Below are 23061 nucleotides of genomic sequence, written 5' to 3'. Positions count from 1 at the left end.
AAATATCTCCTTTCTGCTCATCACATTCTAGATGAGTATGTCAGAAGAAGGAAAAAAACAGTTTCTGTTTTCCTTGTTTAAACTGCTGCGGTAAATATGCTCCATGACTTGCCTTTCACAATGGCATAAAGTGGCTGTATGGGTGAGTGATTGGTTGTCTGACCAAGGACGTCATTGGGGGCCAACTTTCCCTCCTGTTACTTCCAGTAAGTCCCACACAGCAGGATTGCTGAGAGGTTGTCGGAGGCCACGCCCCCTTTCTCCACCACTCTGCAAACACACCTCCTGGGGCACTACTAGTACAGGGGTAAAGTACCCTTGGCTATTGAGGGTCCTTGGGGTCAACTACCCCATCTGTTACCTCCAGTAAGTCCCACACAATGGGTTTCCTGAGAGGTCATCAGAAGCCACCCCTCCCCCCCTTTTTCCACCACACTGCAAACATTCCTCCTGATGCACTACTGGTTGTGGGAAGAAGGCCCTCAAGAGGTAAGGGAATGTCATCCCCTACCAGCAGTGAACCTAGAGGAAAATTTGCAGAGTGGCAGAGAAAGGGGCATGGCCTCCGACCACCTCTCACCAATCCATCCAGCTGTGTGGGACTTACTGGAGGTCACATGAGGTCTTGTTGGCCCATAAGGACCCTTAGCAGCCAAGGGTCCCCCAACCAGCAGTGCACCAGGAGGCACGATTGCAGATTGGTACAGAAAGGGGGCGGGGAGTCCAGTGATGTGCCTGTAGCATTTTCCTTTTGTTTTTAAATTACAAAGGAAAGGGTCCCTATATGGCCCTGGGGACCCTATCCCCGGGACCCAGCATTTGTTATGGCCCCACTTCCCTGGGTCGATTTTGGTCTCTGGAACCTCATCCCCCAGTGCCAGCCTTTTATTTTTTAAATTTAGAAAACAAGGGAGAGGGGCCGCGGCCCCCTTCTGGTTCGATTTTGGCCCTGGGGGCCCCATCTCCTGGAGCCTGGCCACAATGCTGGGTGCCCTGGTCCATCCCATAGCACCCAGTTTTTTCATGCTGAAGACAGGGGGGATTTTCAAGGCCGCCATGGTACCTGCCGGCTCTCCTCTTGTGGGAGCTGGCATTCCTTTTGGGCAGAGGGAGTTATTAACATGCAGCTCCCTCTGTCCAAAATCAATTCTGCTCTGCTTCGAGTAAGCAAGATCATTTTCTGCTCTCGCTTATTCGAAGCGAAGCAAAGTGTGCTACAGCTTGGCGGGAGCGGTGCTCCTGCCAAGCCATAGGAAAGTGCAATGTCCTTGGGGTGAGCAATCCAAGACATTGCTGGAGCCTGCCCTGGGGGTGGCGGTTCCCAGGGGCATCTAGGGCTCCAGGAGGGGGGCCAAGAGGCCACCCTCATTTTTCAAATATATTTTTATATATTTTTTAATATTTGCCCCAGGGAGGTGGTGGTCCCAGGGCCTGTGGGGGATCTGTGTGACCCCCTGCATTTTATTAAATTAAAGCCCCGGAAAGGTGGCGGGCCCCGGGACTGCGGGGAGTCCTTGCAGCCCCACTAATAATTTACAATAAAGCCTTGGGTAGGTGGGGGTCCCCAGGGCTGGGGTTGTCCGAGAGGCTGTTCCCATTTAAAAAGAAATAAGCCCTGCAGAGGTGATGGTCCCCGGGGCTTAATGAGCCTCAGGCGGGAGGGCTCATGCGCTCCCTCTCTATTATTAAAACAATGCCCCCGGGACTCGGCCCACCTGGTGACGAAAATCAAAGGAAGAGCGGAAGCCCGTGCTTTTTTTTTTTTAAATTTAGGAAGGATCTGCAGAACCCGCCTTCAAAAAATATGCTTTTTACGCTGGGTCGAAGTCCCAGTGGGACCCCCTCCCCCAGAGGCCTAGGGGGTCACGGTGGTTTTTACATTTTGTGTGGGACTCAGTTCATTGGAGTCCCAAGATGGCTGCTAACACTTCCTGCTTGAAGTGTTGGTAGCCAATAAAATTTCAGTAGGGTTTCAGTAGGCTGTTGGGCTCCCAGATATCTATATTTTTTTAACTTAAATATCTCTGAAACTCACAAAAAGCACAGTTTCTGGACCAACAGCCAGCTTTCTGCCAAATTTGGTGTAATTACGTTTGGCAGTTCGGGCTGTCGTTTTGTTTAAAAAATGAAAAATCCCCTTAGATGGGAAAACGAGTGTTGGGCCCCCCTTTTTTTTTTCTCTGCACCTGCTTGACGGATCACCCCAAAACTTTCAACACAGCAGCTGAATCAAAAAGGGGAAGTCTTGTGAAGATTCGTCAACTGGCGCCAAAGTTAATGGAAAAACAAAACACGCTTTTCCTATGGAAACTTTGGTTCTAACTATAACTACCTACTGGTGACTGCCAAAGGTTACAGGAACGTTCTAGTTAGGCTCATATTCCACTTGTACAAAACCATTGAAATTCAGCAGTTATTGTTATTGAGCGAAATCTTAATTATGCCCCAGCACTACACTGCTTATGACCTCCCATATTACATCACTCATGACAAGGTCAGTGACATCACTGTTGATAGCATTGAGGACCTCTCAAATAACATCACTGATGACATCATTCAGTGAGTGTGTCTTGTAAATGTTTCTGAGAGGTAAAGATATATTCTAACCTTATGCATAGGCTAAATTACTATTCTTTTTGTACTACTAAATGAGTGATACTGTTTCTAAAATATATGTCAGCTCTAATATATGTCAGCTGAGTTGCACTGTGACTGTCTGTATCAGTGTGATAGTGAGTATCTGAGTGGTTGTTTGGGTGTGTGAGTGGCTTTATGGGTGTGTGAGTGGCTTTATGGGTGAATAGGTGGGTGTGTGAGTAGCTCTATGTGTGAGTGAGTGACTGTGTGAGTGGCTGTATGGTTGGATGAGTGTGTGTATGAGTGGCTGTATTGCTGATTGTGGTGGATGTGTGAGTGACTAGGATGGATGAGTGTGTGTGTGTGAGTGGCTGTATGGGTGACTTAGTGGTTTTGTGAATGGATCTATGGGTGAGTGTCTGTGTGTAGGTGGATATATGGGCAAGTGAGTGGCTGTTTGAATGGGTGTTTGGGTAAGTGAGTGGGTGTGTGATTGGCTATTTTGCACAGTACACATTTGTGTAAGTGGCTGTATAGGTGAGTTAGAGGATGTGTGAGCGATTGTATTGATGTGTGAATGGGTATGTAAGTGGTTTTGTGGATGAGTGAATGGATGTGTGAATGGCTGTATCGGTGAATGAGTAGCTCTGTTGGCCGTATGGCTGATTGAGTGGCTGTATGGATGAGTGAGTTGTTGAGTGAGTGACTTTGTGGGTATGTGAATGGGTAAGTGAGTTGTTTTATGGATGTGTGAGTGAGTGTGTGAGTGGCTGTTTGGGTCAGGGAGTGTTTTAAGGGTGTGTGAGTAGCTGTGTGGATCTGTGAGTGGTTGTATGGGTGAGTGGTTGGGTGAGTAGATGTATGAGTGAGTGAGTATGTATATCAGTAGGTGTAAAGCTGGCATTGGCAGGTGAATAGTTAAGTGCATTCAAACTTGCTATACAGTGGCCAACACTCCCCATACCACTAGAGCCTACTGAACATGCACAAAGGGTGCAACGTTAGCCTTTCTGGGTAACACTCCTTTAACAGATATCTGCACAGCTGCTACTAGACGAACACCTCATACCTTCACTTAGCACTCCTGTCTTGATATTTTTTTAATGTCAACAGACTTTTGTTGGAACACTGTTTCAGATGTCTGCATAATCTGCTAATTAACCACTGCTTTAGAGAGAGACTGGTTTATAGTCTCTGCATAGTATGTGTATCTACAACCACACGTCCTACAAATTAAAATGTTTCCTAAACTGTAACCATCCGTTAATGGCTTGTAGTGCTATAAGTTCACCTGCACTCACCCTCCTCTCCGGAAGTGGGCTATATTTACCGATATGCTCCATATATGTTTACTTTCATTACTACACACACCACGCTGTCTTCAACACGGCACTCCACTTATACCACTCATTCTTTCCGTGGGAAAATAATCTGAGGTGGAGCAAGTGTGCTGTTGCATTGTGGAGAAAGGACAGGGTCACACCAGGTTTTGTGCTCGAACTTCTTTGAAAAAAAACAAGTTTCAAAGGTCCGGGCCCAACACCACATGACAGGAATTTTGCAGAGCATGTAAGTACACACCACGAACAGATGATTACCGGGTAATATTTTCCGTGTGTGTGTGTATATATATATATATATATAATGCTTTAAATATATTTTTCCTCACAAAACCACCATTTTGAGGAGTAAATGTCACACCCTGTAAAGCTGCATCTCTCTGTCTAGTGTAGCTGCCTTGTAGTGAAACAATGGGAATACCAGCTAAAAGCCCTCACTTTGAGGTGAAGTCCGATGTTTTTAATATCTGTAAAACGGTTCATGAGTGGGTTTTTTATCCACCCATATGGAGATCCCCTCTGATAATACACATCCTTTTGGATGCTGCAAGCCACTCCCCTTGATGCAAATGAGGGTTCAAACAAAAGACCAGAATAGTGCCCAAGAAATATAGCATCCAGCGTTGATGATTTGGAAATATGCCTTTATGTAGTAAGTCATTAACTTGTGCCGCAGGTAATTGATTGCGAGCACGTGCACACTCTGGTGTTTGATACGAAAATGTAATTATGGTTTCAGAGATCACACCATCTCTTCCCTTAAGTCAAGCCTAATAATAGCCACCACATCTGTAGCTGGCAATTTTTAATTTTTAATTCTTAATTTCTACTTTCAAACGACTGCAGAAAAATAACACCAGGATAAGAATAATAACTACAAATATGACAAAACAATAATTTGCCAGGGCTAACACATCTGACTTGACTTTGGTACCTAAAGTGTCCACAGAATGGTACACGTATGCCTTCCGTTTCAAATTGTGAAGCATAACATGATTGTACACTCTTTACCTGTAACTTAATGGTTTTCAGCGACACAGTGTAAAAATCTGCGATATTCCGTACCCCTGGTGGTATGACACTATTTAGCTATTACCAAACGGCTACAGATGTTTGTGGCTAGACACTAAGGGGCATATTTAGAAACCCCTTGTGACACTTTTACGCCGCCGTTGTGTCACTTTTGTGACGCAGCGGTGGCATAAACAATGCGCCACGTTGTGACCTATTTACAACGTGACGCATCTAGGCAGATGTGTCACGTTGTAAAGCCCTGCGCCACATGAAACCTGCGTCAGGTTTAATGTGGGCGTTCTGTTGCAGGGTGGGTGTTTCTTCGCAGGAAAGCCCCGTAAAACTGACGCAGTGAAATCTACAAGATTTCACTGAGTCAGTTTTACGACGCTGCTACGTCAAATTCTTACGCCTGCTTGAAGCAGGCGTAAGGAGTGACGCACCACGTTGAGTATGGGTGGCCCCTGTGCGACTCCAGCAATGGGCCGCCCATACGCCACAAGATGCGTCCCGCATCTTCCCTTCCTTGCACCATGGTGCGCCGCATTGTAAATGCGGCGCATCTGTGGTGGCGGAAGGAGGGGATTGCATGACGCATCTGTTCTGGCGCATCCCTGCTGATTTGAAGAGATGCGCCAGAACATGTAAATATGCCCCTATAAATGCGTGGAAGAGGAGTGTATGTGTTAGAATTAAAACATTTTAAGTTGTGTTCGTTTTATAACAGATACCAGGCTTGTCAGGACTCAACTTTTTCAGTGTCAATATAATATGAACTTTTATCACACTTTAGTGTATTACTTAAGAAAATGAATGCCCCGAGGGTCGATGGAATGGTTCAAGTTTGACAGCTAAAATCTTTCTTCCTCTTTCCATTCTTTGCCATGGAATCTCCAGTAAAGTTTCATTACTGCATCCAGTAATAATACATGTGTGTTTCATTCAGACTCAGAATTGAAAAATATATGTTTTTAAAGTTTCCTATCCTAACCGGCCCAGGCCTGTCCATACCCTTCAGCCAGGCTGCTATTTCTTGAGACTTCCAATTGCTCTTGCTTGTGAATGTTCAGTTTTTTCGGTTTTCTCTAGAAGTAATGCGCTAAACTCCTCATATATTATCACAGGCTTATGTATTTTTGATTTCACAATATTTCTTGCGCTGTCGCTTTCCGTGTAGTGAAAGCGCAGAGCGATTACATTACATGTCTTCTCTGATTTCCTATTTATTAATGTTCTTTAGAAGTCAAAACACCCACTGCGCCATGACGTAACAAGTTTGTTGGTGGCTTTAAGGTAGCAAATTGATTACAAAGACTTTTGCCATGGCCATTTCCGGATTCCCTCTGGATCCACATCACTGCAATCCCCAGCTTCCTTCTTACTATTTGCAAATCCATGTTTTTTCCTCATCTGAGCTCGGTGTTCGCTCAATTGCCGGGGAACCAGCTTTAGCATTTGATATTGAATCTGCAGATGGTTTTGTTCGTTCTATCACTCTTAAGTAATCTTCATAATTACTGCATCCCGGTCAATTCACCTGCATTTCATAGGTGTCTCGCTCCCTCTCTATCTGTCTTTACTACTGTTCACTCGCATTGCAAACAAAATGCCTCCATAAACATTCCAAAAGTCACTTCTGCAGTGGTACTTCACCTTTCAACAAAATCAGCTTGCCAACTATGGGTCAATTTGGAAAGGCATTTATGAGTATGTGGAAGAATATTACAGGAGTACTCTTTACAATATGCCTTTGTTACTTGACCGAAATATCTGACTTCCCAGTAGTCAAAGTGCAAAGGGGAGGCAGTTCTTGTTTATGAGTATTCCCTTTCATGGGACAACCATTGGTGGCTCCCCCTCTCTCGGGTCTTCCCCCATACCCAAGCCCACCATTAAAATCTTAGGAGTCGCCATGGACAGTACCCTGGTCTTTGAAGAACAAGCTGAATCGGTTGTTGGCACATGTTTCGGGCTTGTGAGAAGCCTCAAACCAATCTTTGGCCTCTTTGATTCCAGCATTCGCCAAACCATTTTTCAAGCAGTAATTCTGTCACAACTTGGCTACTGTAACATCCTGTACCTTGGCCTTAACAAGTCAGTCATCAGAAGACTTTGGCTTGCCCAGAATGCGGCTGTTTTTCTCCCTTCCAAAATGTTGTCCTGTTTCTGGACTTTTTCGCCAATTGCACTGGCCTCCAGTAATGAAGCGAATTATTTTTAAGACCCTGTGTACAGCCCACAAAAACCTGTTCTCCCAAAGAGCTCCTATTTTGTCTAATCTCTAGTCTTGTTACTAACCCACCCCACCACCTAGTCTCAGCTGACCTTAACTCGGTCACTGTTCCCCCTGTCTGGAGGTCCCGAGCTGGCCTTTTGCGCCCAGGCTCCCACCCTTTGGAACACACTTCCACTTTCCATTAGAAATATTGAAAACAATTTGTTACTCAGGAAATCTCTGAAGACATGGCTGTTCCCCACTTAATTCCCTCGCTCTTCCTTGAGAGGCAAAAAGCATCTGCTTTCTATTTCTGAGGCTCAGCACTAGGAAGCCCCCTTGTTGCGGCAGCCACGCGCTCTATAAATCCCTTAAAATAACATAACATTCCCTGAATATTGTCATGTTAGATGTTTGGGGCCAGTTCACAAAGGCATGCATTAGTAATGCGTACTAAAGGATTTCTGTCGTACTATTACACACCTCTGTCAATAGGCCTCTAGCTGCAACTGATTCCCTGACTACACTGCAACCTCGTCACTGAAGTCTAGTTGTAACCCGGAAGTGCTATTGCAAAATAAGGGCAGCCTCCAGACTCGAAGCATGGAGTATTCATAAACGTAGTTATCTTTCTCAGGCTTTTAAAATAAGTAAGTCAGAAAGGGGGAGAGGGGGTGGTCAGATTAAAATATATAGTAGGAGTTCGCTGGTAGGCTACCTTTAAACTGGGTGTCAAAAGTAGGAAGTTTACGATTGCTGTGTACTGCATACTGGGAAAAAAACATGTTTTTTTCTTTTCGTTGAAGAGATTTAGAAGCAGGATTATAAATTGTGTTTGGGAACGGCAGAGTTGAGGCATTGTTTTCCTTATAATTGGATGTGGTTGGAATTAAATCACGATGAGTATTCTTATTTATCTTTGTGTTTCTTTATTTCTTACCACAACATGCATTCCTTAGGATTCTGTGATGCTCCTTTTTGCTATTCTCTGCTATTTAATGTTGTGTTTTATTAGCAACGCCGTCCTATCGTTATCCTATTTTGCGGTGCAGGCCTATTGCAGTTTTAATGTCTCTGGGAGCTGCAATACTTATTTAAAGATGCTGCCTTCTTTACGTGGCTCTTTCATATATTTACAGGTCTCAAAAATATTTTTTATGGCACAATGTGTCACTTTGACATTGTATGTTGTATGGTCTTGATTAGGCTCATATAATAAGCTCCCCAAACAGACCCTGATGGAGCTCTTTGGCCTAGCATATGTTCACCTTCAGTTGTGTTTTGTCTTATCTGGCCGGCAGAGTGACGCCATTAGGCTATACTGGGTCCCAGTCGGTAACTGTTTTTTTATGTTATTTTATGCACTTTTTTCACGTATTATAACATTAAATTGGTTATTTTTCTACTTTTTTTTTGTTGCATTCTCTCGTCCCTGTATTATCCTTAGGTGTTTATAAAATCTGTAACATCTTTATATTAAAGCTGAGAAATCTGCATAAGTATATAGTTTAAGTGATTGATGTCACATTGTGGCATCTTTTCCAAACGATGCTTCATTCATTTCTATGAACAACTATTCAGCAGTTTGCTTAAAAATTTCCTATGGCTATTAACCGTTTAAACCTTGCCCAGTGGTCATGTACGGATAATGTAAATAGATACATCCTACAGCCCTGCCCTCGTTATACCGACCACTTTTTGGGTTTCTAGGTCTCTCTGAAACCCTCCTTACTTTTAAAGCACTGGTTGCTACCAAAGCATTATCTCAGCCCCACAATGTGCTGGACTCACCAGATCAGGTGAGTACTTGCTGCTTCTTGAAACCCGATTAATCAAAAAGACAGATAGCTAGATATCCAGCCTTTCGGCCATCAGAACAGTAGCGGCTGGCACAAAATGGGGGTGGCGGGGTGGGGGCGAGTGGGGGAGGTAGGGAGATTATAATTTTTTTAATTTACCTTGCTGCCGTATCTCTCAGTCATCGCTCATCGGAGCAGGAAGTAATCAGCCAGACTCCCCTGACCAATCACAATGCTGTATTGCGATTGGTAAGCACCCAGGCTCCCCTGACCAATAACAATGCTACAATGCAGCATTGTGATTGGTCTGAGCGCCATGGTTAGGCGCTCAGCCAGGGACTGGGGGCCTGGACGTGTTCTCCACGCAGGCTGTAAAGCAGCCTGCATGGAGAACATGCGAAGTGCGCAATGACTGTTTGATTGGCCCGAGAGGGCCGACCAAACAGTCACTGCGCACTTAGGAGGGAGCTAACACTCCTCCACTGCCCTGCAAGCAGAGCAGCCCTGCCCTGTAACACAAAGATGCCGCATAGGGACAAAATAAAATGATAAAAACATACATGTAAATAAAGGAATGTTGAATGTATATTGACCTGGGTAGTTTCTGCCTGGCTCCAGATTATGGCTTTCCTCGGTGACATCTTGTTTAAGGCTTTTACATGGCACATCTGTTTTCTGTCAACACTCGTTTGCCAGGAGGCTAGGAGAATGAATGCCTACCACGCACAGTTAATGTTAACATTTTTAGGACAGAGATCATAAATGTTCATTCTTAAAATTCTGAAAGAATTGTACCATCCACCCTCAGTCAGCTTACCAGGAGGAAGACTTGGCATCAAGAGACCAGTTGAGTTTTCATTTAACCATTAATGCCTCTGGCAACTCCACATGGGTTAAAAATGGATGATCGGCTGCCCGGCCTCTGTTTGTTTGCAAAGAGCTTGCTGATATGTGTTTGAACCAACTGAACTTTCTGATTTTTTTGTTGTTGATTTTTTTTGTTTTGCAGATTCACATCTACTCTCTTGGTATGACACTGTATTGGGGAGCAGACTATGAAGTTCCACAAAGTCAGGTAAACTTCACCTCTTACTTTATCACAAGCTGGTCAATGATTTGCTCTATGAAATTTAAGTTTAGTCAAGTATATTTAAATCACTTACGAAACACGTCCCTCGCAGTTTCTTGTCTGATGTCAAAGAATTTGGTCATATGTATTTAGTATTTAATTGGTATTGAGTAAACATGTTCTTTTTCTGTATCACTCTGTACCACCTATTGTTTACTTTGGAAAGACTTTTCTGACTCATTCTAATATATAATTCTGCGGCTCACAGCAGGTTGTGTGAATCTTTGTTCTTGTTGGTGTCGCGGCATGTACAGGGTTCGGCTTCCGGCATCGTCCATGCATCCCAAAAGTGACCTCCATCTCTCTTGAGCAAGATCACAGGGGCTTCAGTAGACCAGCCATGCTGGCAACATAATGAGAGGCCTTGAGTGCTGAAAACCCAGTCCAGGGTAGGCAAATACTAGGGCAAACCCGTCAGATGCCTGTCAGGACTCCTCCTCGAAACATGATATCTTTGTACTCCCAGAGTTATGAGCAGTTAGAAAAATGATTAGTCCTCAGGTATCCATCATTTAGTTTCCTCTAAAGATGTGGGTCTACAGTTCAGTGTGTCAGGCAGAAAGTGCATATGAGAGACGACTGTAGACATGACCGAGAATGTGGGAGGAGACAATGTGCTGCTGTGGTATCATTTGAACAGTGCACCTCTATAGGAATGTGCCCTTTTTGACATGGTCACCCCCACTTTATTGCCTGTTATATGCTGTGATTTCCACTGGGTTCCTGCTAACCAGGTCCCCAGTGCCAATTCTATTTCCCCAAATTTTGCAATTATACCTCAATTGGCAATACCTTTAGCACCCTTTGGAAGTACCTGGTAAATGGTTTTGTGGTACCTAGGGGCTAAGGCACTAAAGAGGGTCCTTAAGGGATGCAGCATGAATTGTGCCACCCTAAGGGACCCCTCACCAAGCTCATGCAAACTGCGACTGTAGGCTGCATGTCTTGGTGCAGGCAAAAGTGAAAACATGACACATATCCCTGTGTGTCATGCCACCTATCACTGCATGTAATATTTATAAGCCACCCCTACAGCCGGCCTTACAGCCCTAAGACAGGGTACTTTATATGACATGTTTGACCATAGCTGAATGAGCAAGCATTCCCCTGTGCTGGGCAGTTCCATTGCTATCAGTACAAGTGGTCAGGGAAGCCATTTTAAATTGTGTGCTGGACCCTGGTGAAAGTAAGTTACTGAGCTACATTAGGGCTTGACTAAAAGGAGGGATGTTTGGTATCAAACATCTCATATTAATAAATCCACACTGATGCCAGTTTCGAATTTAGTAATACATGTGCACAGAGGGCACCTTAGAGGTGCCTCTGAAAACCTACCTTGAAAAACTGCCTTTGGCTGAAAGTTCAAATAGGGCCTGCTTTATAGCTAAAAGAGCTTACTAAAAGTAGTGGGATTTTGAGGTTCTCTAGTATGACGGGTTTAGCTAGTACCATATTTGCTTTTTGAAGTAATAATAATATTAAGTGGATACATATTCTGATCACTCCTTGCCCGATTCTTTTGATCTTTCCCCCATTTTTAGACAACAGGGGATTCCTTGGAGTCTGAATAAGATTTGCTGCGTCTCACTACTTCAATGAGATTGGTTTTTAAATGTGTTTTGTGGTGTCTGTTTGGGATGTCAAGTTAGAATATTTGAAACAATAGCCTATCTACGGCCTGCTCATTCACAGAGTATTTAATGGAGCTGGGGAGGGGATTTAGTGACACTTTCAGTAGTTACCAAGAATTTTTTCAGAGACTTTGTGTATTAAACTGAGAGTTCATTGTTTTGGCTTGTTTCTCTTCATGCTTGATTGCTTGGCGTTCTAAGATTAAGGCTTGGCTAGATCCTAGTTAAATTATTACCTGTACTGTTGTGCTTGATCAGAGTGTATCCTATTTATAGTTTAAAGGTGTTAGACTGGAGGAGAATCTGAGAAGCTGCTTGAAGGTAACAATGTTTGGAATATAAAATATAACCTTTTTGTTGTTCTCATTTTTGCCCACAGTTCTGAAGAAATAGCATATCTCCCAGACACCTCTGCCTTCTTCGTAGTGAGGATTGTGTTCTAATCATAATACTTTGTGCTGTCAAAGGCATGCTCTTTTAGCATTTTAGCATGATAGCTGCCAATTCATACATGAACAAAAGAGGATGGCAGTAGTAAAAATGTTACCAGGGAATGGATGTAATTAATGTAAAACCAGCTAAATGGCGAAGAAAAGAGTATATTGCTACCACCCATTAGACCATGTGCTATTTCAAGAAACTGTACCTTCTAAAACCACCCACTCAGAATCAGCAGCCTCAGAATAGTCTACTCTGCCAAGTATGGGTACTTCAAACATGATACAAGTCTAGCAAGATGCAAGGCAGCAAACTTTGCTGTTCTTTGGACTTCTGCCAAGAGAATTGCCTAGCTACACTACCCTCAAAAAATACAACTGCATTCTTTACAGAGGCCTTCTCAAAATACCAATCCTCTATGAGAACAAAGCCTCTGACCTTGATGAACTGGACCATCACACACCTTCCTTTCTTTCTCTTTTTTTCTCTCTTTCTGCGACTGTGTGGGGATGTTGTGTCCCTGCAGTATCAGGAGTGGTTTGAGTGGCAGTTTCTTAGCCTGATATCAAATATCGTGCTTACTCACCGATCATCCTCTTGGAGTTTCCTCAGTGTCTGCTAGGCCAGACAAACCTGATACACAGGTCATATTTTTGTAATGGAGGGCTTGTACAAGAGCTCTATGTCGAAGCACAAGTTCTGAGATTCAGTCAGCCCCTATGATCCCTCACAATCTGGTGTTACCCAAACCAGTTTCACTTCTTGCTGCTAAATAGAATCATGTCATAATGGGTGCCTGGTTTGTAATCCTCTTCTTCTTACCTACAACTTTGATTAGAAGAATGGTGAAGATGGTGGACCTGATGAAACTCTGCTATTCAGCAAAATAGTTACAAATAATGAATCATAAGAGAACAAACTTCAGATCTCCAGTGAATGGGACATCTTTGTTTTCAGTTTCTCACAGGTGCATAGCCTGATGTGATAACCACTGCACTTGGTTGAAAGCAAGAACTGCACAGTTATTTCCAGAAAGTCTACTATGTCTGCTGCAGATGTTTGTTATATGGTATAGACATTTGCCAAAGCTGTGTTGTCTTAATGATCCTTAGCGGACAGACCAAAGTAACATCAGCGGCCTTTAAGCAGGAGATGAGGTAATTTACTTTCAGTTTGATCCCCTCTCATCAACCATTGATGAGCTGTTGAGACATTGAATGCTGGTCACTAGAGTAGCCAAACCAGCATGTGACCCATCCCCATTTGAGCTGGAATGTGTTTGAGCGGACATGACCCTGAAGTCTGGTTCAATATGTTTTGCTGCAATACATCGAAAAATAAAACTGCATCAAATCTCCTGTCAAATGTTTCAATAGGAAACTAACAGAGCGGAAATGTAACTGTTATAACTTGCAACATAAATAACAAAAATTAAATAATATAATATAAAATAAAATAAGCTCCCCTGAAAGCCATTGAGAAGAGGTTACCACAGTGACATTGAAATCCAAAAAGGCCTACTTTTGCAAAACCCATCTTCCCTGCTTAGAGCCCAATTAAAGAACATCTTTAGCATCTTTCTTAAACAGCCTTACCTAGATACACCTAATAACACCTCCTCTGTATCACAACAACATTGCTACATTCTTTTTGATTTGTTTCAAATTAAAAATAAGTGAATTTCTTAATGCACTGTTCAAAAACCTCTGCCATCCAATACCAAACCACTGTTCCACATCACTCCATACTCAACGTTGTATCAATTGCAGACAGGGTAGTACAGAAACTGGCATTCATGGCTTTAGCCACACCAGGATGCAACCACCACCAGGCATCAAAAGTTCCTCCCATTGCTCATTGGAGATATCACTAACATGATAGGAGGTTTGACCTGGCCTGGTCAAACAAACAATCACCCCATACTTGAAGATCCTTGTAAACTATTGACTAATCTCTGTAATCTCCCTATCTCAGCAAGATCATGAAAATGGAAGTTATGATACTACTCAAACAGCATGTGGAAAACAACCACCTCTCATGATTCCCAGCCAGGATTCAGAACTGCTGGAGGCACAAAATGTTGGATAGCCTGAGAAGCTCTTTTTCTCTTCCATTATTAAGAAAACTGCACTATGTTTTTACCTCTTGACTAGTCTGGAGATTATGATATGCTGGAACATGGAATCCTCATTTACAGGCTGAAGAACTGGGCAGGTATCTCTGTTGCTACCTGGTTCCAATCCTTTCCTGCAGTTGCACCAAATAAATGAGACCCACCTCGGGTGAACCATCTTCATGATTGATGTCCTGCAGCGTACGCAATGGATCACTTCTCGCGCTTGTTTTTCAATATCTAAGTATGCCCTGTGGCTGAGGTCCTTGAGAAATTCCAGCCGAATTTCCAGATGTACACCAATGAAACCCAAATTCACTGCAGGATGGAGACTAACTCAGACACCCAGATACATATCACTGTATGCTGGTACCATGTATTTGAATGGATGAAAGACAGAATCTTCTACATGAATGGAGCCACAACAGCTGTTGAGAGGAAGGACCTGATATTATTTGTCCTTCACCTTATTCCATGGAATTAGAACACCTTCAATAATGTAATTAAAAAAAGGGACCTGGAAATTAATTCTGAAGTCCTTTGTGTCCCCACCTCAACACAACTGTTGATTCGTTCATTTCTCCAGACTGAACAACAGGTGGCGCTGAGAGTGCTTCTCAAGAAACACCATGGCTACTGCATTTTCTTCTATTTAAGTTTCCTAAAGAAACTCATTGACAGGCTCTAAAGCAGGGCAGTCCAACATTTTCCGTGATAAGAGCTGCTTATGTTCAAAGAAAATCATCCAGAGCTACTGTTATTCATAGAGTTGTAATAGTGACCACATAGACACGATTACATTGCCAATGGTTGCAAGATTACCAGCACTGATCACCTCAGAGCATCATGCTCAGTTGCCATCAGTCATGTAAAAGCTGCTTTGTCAATGTGGAATTCCTCTACATGGATAATGTATAACCGCTGTAGCTTCAGTCCCACTTGCACCAAGTTAATATTAGTAATACCTCTTCCAAGTGCCATATGGTATATCACTCAAATATCCACCCTAAATATATTTTTGGAAATGTACCCTTTTGTCTACTAACATCCCTTCATGAGTCCTGAAAAAACACAATTTTTTATCTCAAATCCATGGTATTCAATTTTTAAATAGATATATTAATTCAACCGATTAAAAACCTCTCATTTAGCAGGTGGGTCTGCTTACAGGAAAGTAGCTATAGAGCCAGGGGCGTAACACAGGCCCCCGCAGACCACGCGGTGCGGGGGGGCCCCTAGCTCCAAGGGGCCCCCTCGGCACTGAACTCTGTCCGGGAGAGCTCCTGATTGAGCCTGGAGGGGCCCCCCATAAGTACCGTGCGTGCAGGGAGGCCCCCTCACTTTTCGTTACGCCAGTGTATAGAGCTACCAGTAGCTCATGAGCCACAGATCGGAGATGCCTGCTCTAAAGCCTGCTAGAAGATTCCTTAACGTTTTCAAATGCGAACATATCAAACTAGTTTTGAGGTCCTCTGCATTGTTCACAAGACCTACTGGGAGAAAGGCCAACATTATTTACTGCCTATAGCCCACCATTATTTAGTCACCTGGAAACCTTATAGCTCTCGCTTGCGGGATATACTGTAGACAACAGGGGGCTTGCAGTATGTCCATTTCTTAACATTTATTGGCTTCATTGTCACTGATATTTGCTGTCTTCTCATTGACCAGCATGTGCTGGCTTCACTTCCTCGTTGGCAGGAGCATGGGCCAAGTACTGATCGCTTCAACGTGAATACTGTCCTTCCGCAACTCGTGCTGTGATCGAAGTACTTCTTTATTTTTTATTTTTCTCTGTCAGCCTTGTTGAAGCTTTTGCCATTTGTAGCAGTGTTTTACTTGGTAACAACCACTTCAAAGAAGCCCCTTTCTCCTTTGAAATGCATGTTTAGTGTGACAACAGACGTTATCTGCTTTTATTGTGACAACAGATGTTATCTGCTTCAAGTGTGTTTTCACCAAGACATGGACCCTGATGCAATTTCTTTCTTACTGTATTAGGATTTCGTGCCAAATATCATATTTTTTCCTTTCACATACATGGGTAGATTGACTCGTTTGCTCATGATCACTGGGGTTTTGTGCAGAGACCTAACAAGCATTGGCAAAACAAGTAGGTCTCGCCTTAGAGACTACTGACTCTGCCAGTGCCTTTTGTTTAAGCTGTACATCATGGAAATTTTGCGGACTTAAGCAAATGATTTATAGGTATTCTGTATAGCAGTGTGGGTGCTGTGCAGCGTGACTACAAATAATAATAAAAAAAACTATGAGGCATCCAGCGCAAATGCACTTTAAAAAAGTGCATTGCCTCTTGCTGCATCATAGTGCTCCCTAAATTAGTTTAATAAATTAGTCACTGCAAAGAGACCACGATATGGACAGCATAGCGACAAAACATTCCCAAAGCCAACAGATCTCATAGATGAAACCTATTGTCTTTACCAAAGCTTGTTTCCATGACTGCCCTCCTCATCCCCCAGTATCCATGAAATATTTTGAACACTTAGACAGACCCTTGGGAATCAAGAGCCCTATGCTGTTTAATGATCTAAGCCCAGCGCGAGAGCTGAATCGAGGATACAGAAAACAGTTGATTCAAAAAGTTTCAAGCTTGCCTACAGTTGAGTTCCCTTTCCAATAAAAGGTTCACGATGGAAGAAGGTCAGACAAGGTTCCACCTTACCAACCCTTACTGGAGTCCAAAACTGACTTCAGCGTATCAATTTGCCCAGCTCACTAAGGTAGCCAAAATTAGACCCACAGCGCTCCGTAGTGTTTCCCAGATCGCTGTTGTACAAAGAATTGACAGACCCTTAACATAACATTTTTGTGTGGTATTTTAAACGATGACTTACCTTTGGAACCGAAGGAATACTTTTTGGGATTTTCTCAAATTACCAACCCTGTAAAGTACTCGAGAATTGAGTTAAGACTTTATAGTATATATGTTCTTCGTTTTGTTGAAGGTGCACTAGATTTAAATATTTGTGATGTTTTATGTATAGTGTGAACTTGAGGACTGACTGTTAAGATGGAATTGTAGCCCTCAACGTATTCAGCATCTCGCAATCAAATATCTGCCCCTCCCCTTTCCCTTTCAGCCAATCAAGCTTGGGGAGCATCTGAACAGCATCCTGTTGAGCATGTGTGAGGATCTTGTGTACACCAGGGTGTCGGTGCGGACTGCGCTCGATGCCTGCAGCGCCCATGTGAGGAACAGTAACTGTGCACCATCTTTCGCCTATGTCAAGCAACTTGTTAAGCTGGTCCTGGGCAGCCTCTCAGCGGTAAGTGTGTGCACATGTACAAAGAGCAGGGGCGTAGCTTGGTCAGTAAGATTGAGGGGGGGGCTTCAGATTTTCTGACAAACAGGCTGGTATATAATGTTTAAATACATATGACAAGCATGCTGCATGAGAGGGGCCTAAGGGGCAGTGGAAAGGGAGAGGAATGAGGATGGGTGGAGTACTAAGAGAGGAAACGCAATATTTTGTATAATAACCAGTATTTTTGAAAACTTTCAAAATAGAGTGAGTGAGCGTGTGCGGGTGTGTTTTCAGTGTGTATGTAAAAATTACTGGTGAAATCCGACTGGCATCTCACAATACCTGACTGAAAGCACCTGTGCCCAACTATTTCTCAGAAAATGCATTTCTTGAAAGGGGAGGGAGGCGTAACACTCCTGAGACATCCCCCGAAGCTACGCCCCTGACAAAGAGTATGACATCAGGAATATTTTTTAAAGCTGTGCCTTCATGCTAAAATTTAATTTGAGCCCGTGGACTACTAACTACATAGTAGAACTACAGAGTAGAATGATCTATAATCGAAAGAAATGCACAAACTGAAATGGCTATTTTAGCAAAAAAATTAAATATATATATCCCAACCTGCGACTATGGATGGTTTTACTGCTGAGGCTTTGCTGTGAAGCCCAGAGATGTGAATTGTGCGACCCATGCTTTTCCTTTGAGTATTCCGGGTGTGTAATTTTTTGGATGACCTAAATTTACTATTCTTTTACTAGCATTTCCAACCAGCTTCCTTGCATGTCTGACTCCCAGTAGATTGTAGTGTACTGTGACTAGGAATAGTCTCGGCAGTTATTACATTTATAGAGTGCATTTCTATCAGTAGTTTGGTGTTGAAGTGCGCTTTCTCCACCTTTTAGGCTTGCAGGTACATTCATTCATTCATTCATGCATGCATGCACGAGAAGTGTGTGTGTGTGTTGGTATGTCCTCTATTTAAAGTGAAGGGGTGCTGCTTGGGTAGTTACTGGAAGGCTGCTTCAGGAATCACATCTGCATAATGAGGCAAATGCATGCGATGGAATTAATGAAGTCCGACTGCTAATTAGGCAATATTACCATAGCGGTGGAGCAGGTGTGTGGTGTCTGGTTATGCATGAGCACGGGGGATATATCTTTCACCGCATGCTAAATCAGATCACACTTTGTTGCAGACCCTTTTCCACTCCGTACATGCCTTAGTCCACACTTCCTGTTTTTACGTTGCGTTGTGAAGACTGTAGCTGTCATATTTTATGCCCAAGAACATTGTGTTTTCCGTGCAGAAGTGGTTCTTTACTGTTGCACTTTATACCAAAAGACTCTATCTTCAAGGTTGACTGCGTTTGTGGATTTAAGCGCTCTATATTTTTTTTAAGTTTTTTTTAGGTTTATATAGTGCGAACTCGACCCAATGATATCAGGTATCAGAGCGCTTTACATGAGCACCAGTTTCGTTATAGATGGACACATTCATTTTTTTGTGTTAGGCTTGGGGAGATGAAGTGATTTGCCCAGAATCACAAGATGTTGAGCATCGTTAACAAGATTCGAACCCGGTTCCCCAGCTTTGAGGTCGACCGCTCTAGCCGTAAGGCCACATCCTCTCCCAGAGACTGACCGAGCTCAACTCCTGCTACCATGGCAATTTCAAACCACTCTAAAACTCTTCTAAGCAGGTTGAGTGGGTGTTAGGAGATTTTACCAATGAGATAATGGATCTAAGTCTAAGAAGGTGCAGCCTAACTGTAGATAGGTACTGTCCAGTTTAGAAAGAGTTCCCAAGCCCACCAGGGGTCACAAGAGCCCTTTCCAGAACACTTATTTTCTTCATATGCATATCTTAAGTAAGGAGTATTGGTATTTAAAGCAATAAATAAGAGGTGTTTTCGGGATGAACTTGCATGCTTGCTCTGAAAGCAATGTATACATATCTCCAGTTACGTCACATTTGTGCGGTCATAGTGCTGTAGCACTGGTAGACCGTTGAGGTTGTTGGGCTGTCTGCAGGCGCATTGCGCAAAATTCTGGATCCTAGTGTTGCCATATTCAAAAATACAGTGATGTGGAATACAAAATTAAGAATTCTTGATGACAAATTCGTCATTTTCCTCTAGAGAAAGAATAATGACAAAACTAATAATGTGAAATAATTATAAAATGCATAAAACCTGAGCATTACACATCGTTTACCCTGAATGTAAACCACACTAATTTGAGTGTTTACAACATTTAACAAATATCACTTTGCTACTTCTAAAAAATATTGAAGACTTTCTGTGCTAAGATCAGTATTACAAAAAAAAATTTAATTTTAGATTGATCACTATTTTTGCTGTGATTTCTTAATTTCCATATGGTCCTTAAAAATCCAAGACCACCATCGTTGTTTTGAGCAAAAATCAATAAAACTACTTTTCCCCCATTTGTTAAAAAAATATGCAAATGGACATACATTGAATTTTTTTGACTTCTCAACTAGTATTGAGATCTTGCATGGCTAGGTCCTTCTTCAACACAATTAAATAAAACAGTCAGAGAACAAACTGTGCCATATAAACAATGTCAGTTCTCCTCTGATACAGAATATCGGTTTCGGCCGTAAAAACCTTTACTCCTCTCTATTGTCCTCTGCTACATTTCAGGCTTGAGAGTTGAAGCACTTTCTACTTTCGGTTCCCCGCAGTCAGACATTGTGTCAGAGCTGGATTCAGTCCTGCCCACGTGTGGTGAGGTTTGCACTACAGTGTGACTCACAGTAACTTTGTAACATGACTCACAGTAACTTTGTAACATGACTCACAGTAAGCTCTTTGCATGGCCCACCACTCGGGGCACATGAAGGGGCCGCAAATCCTTCAACATCCCGACAGCCCTTACCGCCCTAAAAGAAAGCTTTTTGACAAGGGTCTCAAGTTTACAGCTCTAAACTGGAGAACTGGAGAGCTATTCTGTGAACACTGTATCTTGTCTAATACATTTTCATATAGTAATTGCTAATGAAAGGCTGCGTACAATTTGAAAACAAATAGGAAGTGCAAAAACATTTGCTTAAGCCTTTACTTTATTATTTCTTTTTTTATTTTAGATTATGCCTAACAAACCAGTAGATAGAAACAAACATGCGGTCTAATGTAAATCAAAACATTACATGTTAGTTCACTTTGTACATCAGCTAAAACATAGTAATATAATCTCACATTGAGGTGTGCAGCAAGGTTATTTTAAACCTTTCCCACTGTCACAAAGTGGGCAGAGTCAGTAGCTGATCATTTCTTTTTGATTTTTTTTTCAGATTGATCATCTCGCGAGTCAAGCAAGCAAAATAAGCGAGACTGATCGAAGCCAAGCGATTAGGGATCGACTAAGAGGGAAAGGACTGCCTACAGGTAAAAAGCTTGTAAATTAGCATTGCTGAATGTTAAGCAAAGATTTTAAACCTTCATACACAACTTCACGCTTGCGCACAAATTTGACCAATATTGTAAATGGGATTTAGAAAAAAAAGACAATGAAGCATTTTCTTTCTGGGTGCTCTCTCTGCCAATCGCCACACTTTTAAATGGTCATGTAGGTAAATTATGCAATTATTGACTATTGTTAATATTCTGCTTAAATTCAAGCTCATAACTTCCCTATGTTTCAAAACATTTATGCCCTGTTATACAGATCACAGTTCTGTTGTCCTTGTTACTTCTCATTTCGAGTCAAAGCATGTTCAAAGCACAACTGAAGACCGTGCTGTTTGGTGAGCTGTAATCCCGATCCCACCTGACTTAGCAAGTGCCACAACACTTCTCTTGAAGCAACAGTTGTACTCTACAAATATTTTTCATTAATTCATTCATGTTATGGTATGTAGATTTGTAGGACACGCTATCACCCAGGAGGGTAGCCTACTAACACCTAGAGCCTACTGGGACTACTCAAAACGCCTGGTCTTCAGCTTCTTGAGGATTTCAAGAAGTGAAGAGACTCTTGCGTAGTGGCAGGTTGTTCTATGCTTTGGGAGCCATATAGAAGGCTCAACTGTCAGATCTGTTTTTGAGTATGTATGGGATGTATGCAAGTAGTAGTCCGAATGAGTGGAGATGTATGGAAGGTTTGTGAAAGCAGATGGATGCGATTGTTGAGGTATGCTGACCCCTGCAATATAAGGCATTGAAGGTGTGTGTGAGGAGTTTAAATTGTGTTCCTTTGTGTATGAGAAGGCAGTGGATGTCCTTCAGGTGTGGTGTGATTTGACTGCTGGGTAGGAGGTTGAGAGTGATTTTGGCCGCCCACTTATTAATGGTCTACATTCTTGTGGTAAGTTGTTGGTTTGCCCCGGCATACTGGATGTTCCCGTAGCCCAGCTTTGTTGTGATCAGCGCGTATGTGAAATTTCTCTGGGTGTAGAATGGAAGCTATTTCAAAATCTTCCTCAGCATATTAAGGATATGGAAGCATTAGGCTGTATCAGCCTTGACTTGGGCAGTTATGTAGAGTTTGTTGTAGATGATTATCCTGAGGTTTTTGGCATGGATGGTGGGGATGGGTGTCTGTCCTAACTCAGTTGGCCTTCAGGTTGAGTTCCACAGTGAGGTGTTCTTCCTGAAGTTCACAATTTCGGTCTTGTCAGTGTTCATCTTTAGACAGTCTTCAGCCTGGGGGCGATTTCAGTCATGCAGAAGTTGAACTTGCTACGGGGATTGGGCACTTTGTCTGTGACAGAGAGAATGAGTTGCGTATCATAAGCGAAGTATAGGATGTTTATCCTGTGAGAGTAGATGATGCTGGCCAGAGGGATCATGTATGTGTTGAAGAGGATCAGGCTCAGGGAGGATCCTAGTGGAACTCCACAGATGATGTTGCGTGTGTGTTAGGTGTATAGTGCAAGATGGCTGACTGACTGAGTCCTTTAAGTCAGGAAGCAGGAAAACCATCGGAGTGCATGTCCTTGGATCCTGATGTTGTGTAGGCATTGGATAAGGATGAGGTCAGTGTCCATGTCAAATGCTGCAGAGAAGTCCAGGAGGATGAGGGCTGCCATGTCTCCTCTGTTCAGAGTCATGCAGATGTGATCCGTGGCGGCGACAGTGGTGGTTCCTCCGCCAAGGCGAAGGAGCGTCACCCCACTGCTAGCCAGCAGTGAAGTAAAGGAAAGATAAAATAATAATAACTTGCGGTATTATAATTTTATGTTTCCTTCTGCTGCTGCATCTTTTGGGCAGGCAGGGCTGCTCCAACTACAGAGGAGCAGGGGAGGAGTGGTTTCCCCACTCCTAAATGCACATGACTGTTTGGCTGGCCCTCTCGGGCCAGCCAAACATTCATGCACAATTTGTATTATCTCCATGCAGGCTGCATTACAGCCTGTGTGGAGAACATGCCCAGGACTGCATTCCCTGGCTGAGCGCCGATCCACGCCCCCCAGACCAATAACAACGCTGGATTGCAACATTGAGATTGGCTATCGGGAGGCTGGGAGGGTGCTTGCTGCTGCTTCCTGCATCTTGCTGCTCACCAGAGA

General features: G+C 43.0%; 1 protein-coding gene across 8 annotated transcripts in view; it reads left to right on the top strand.

Moving 5' to 3' along the window:
- PTPN13 (protein tyrosine phosphatase non-receptor type 13) overlaps positions 1 to 23061 on the top strand; it is a 1030035-nt gene that overhangs the window by 318041 nt on the left and 688933 nt on the right. For all 8 annotated transcript variants that reach the window (XM_078676288.1, XM_078676281.1, XM_078676285.1 and 5 more), the window contains exons 4-6: positions 9955 to 10020; positions 17361 to 17546; positions 20845 to 20938. In XM_078676288.1, the coding sequence (XP_078532414.1) occupies positions 9955 to 10020; positions 17361 to 17546; positions 20845 to 20938 (346 nt within the window). The remainder of the gene's footprint in view (positions 1 to 9954; positions 10021 to 17360; positions 17547 to 20844; positions 20939 to 23061) is intronic.

Source organism: Lissotriton helveticus, chromosome 2_1 (assembly GCF_964261635.1).
Source record: "Lissotriton helveticus chromosome 2_1, aLisHel1.1, whole genome shotgun sequence".
Taxonomy (NCBI): Eukaryota; Metazoa; Chordata; class Amphibia; order Caudata; family Salamandridae; genus Lissotriton; species Lissotriton helveticus.
Note: the sequence above shows the minus strand (reverse complement) of the source record. Positions and strands in the feature narration are given on the sequence as shown.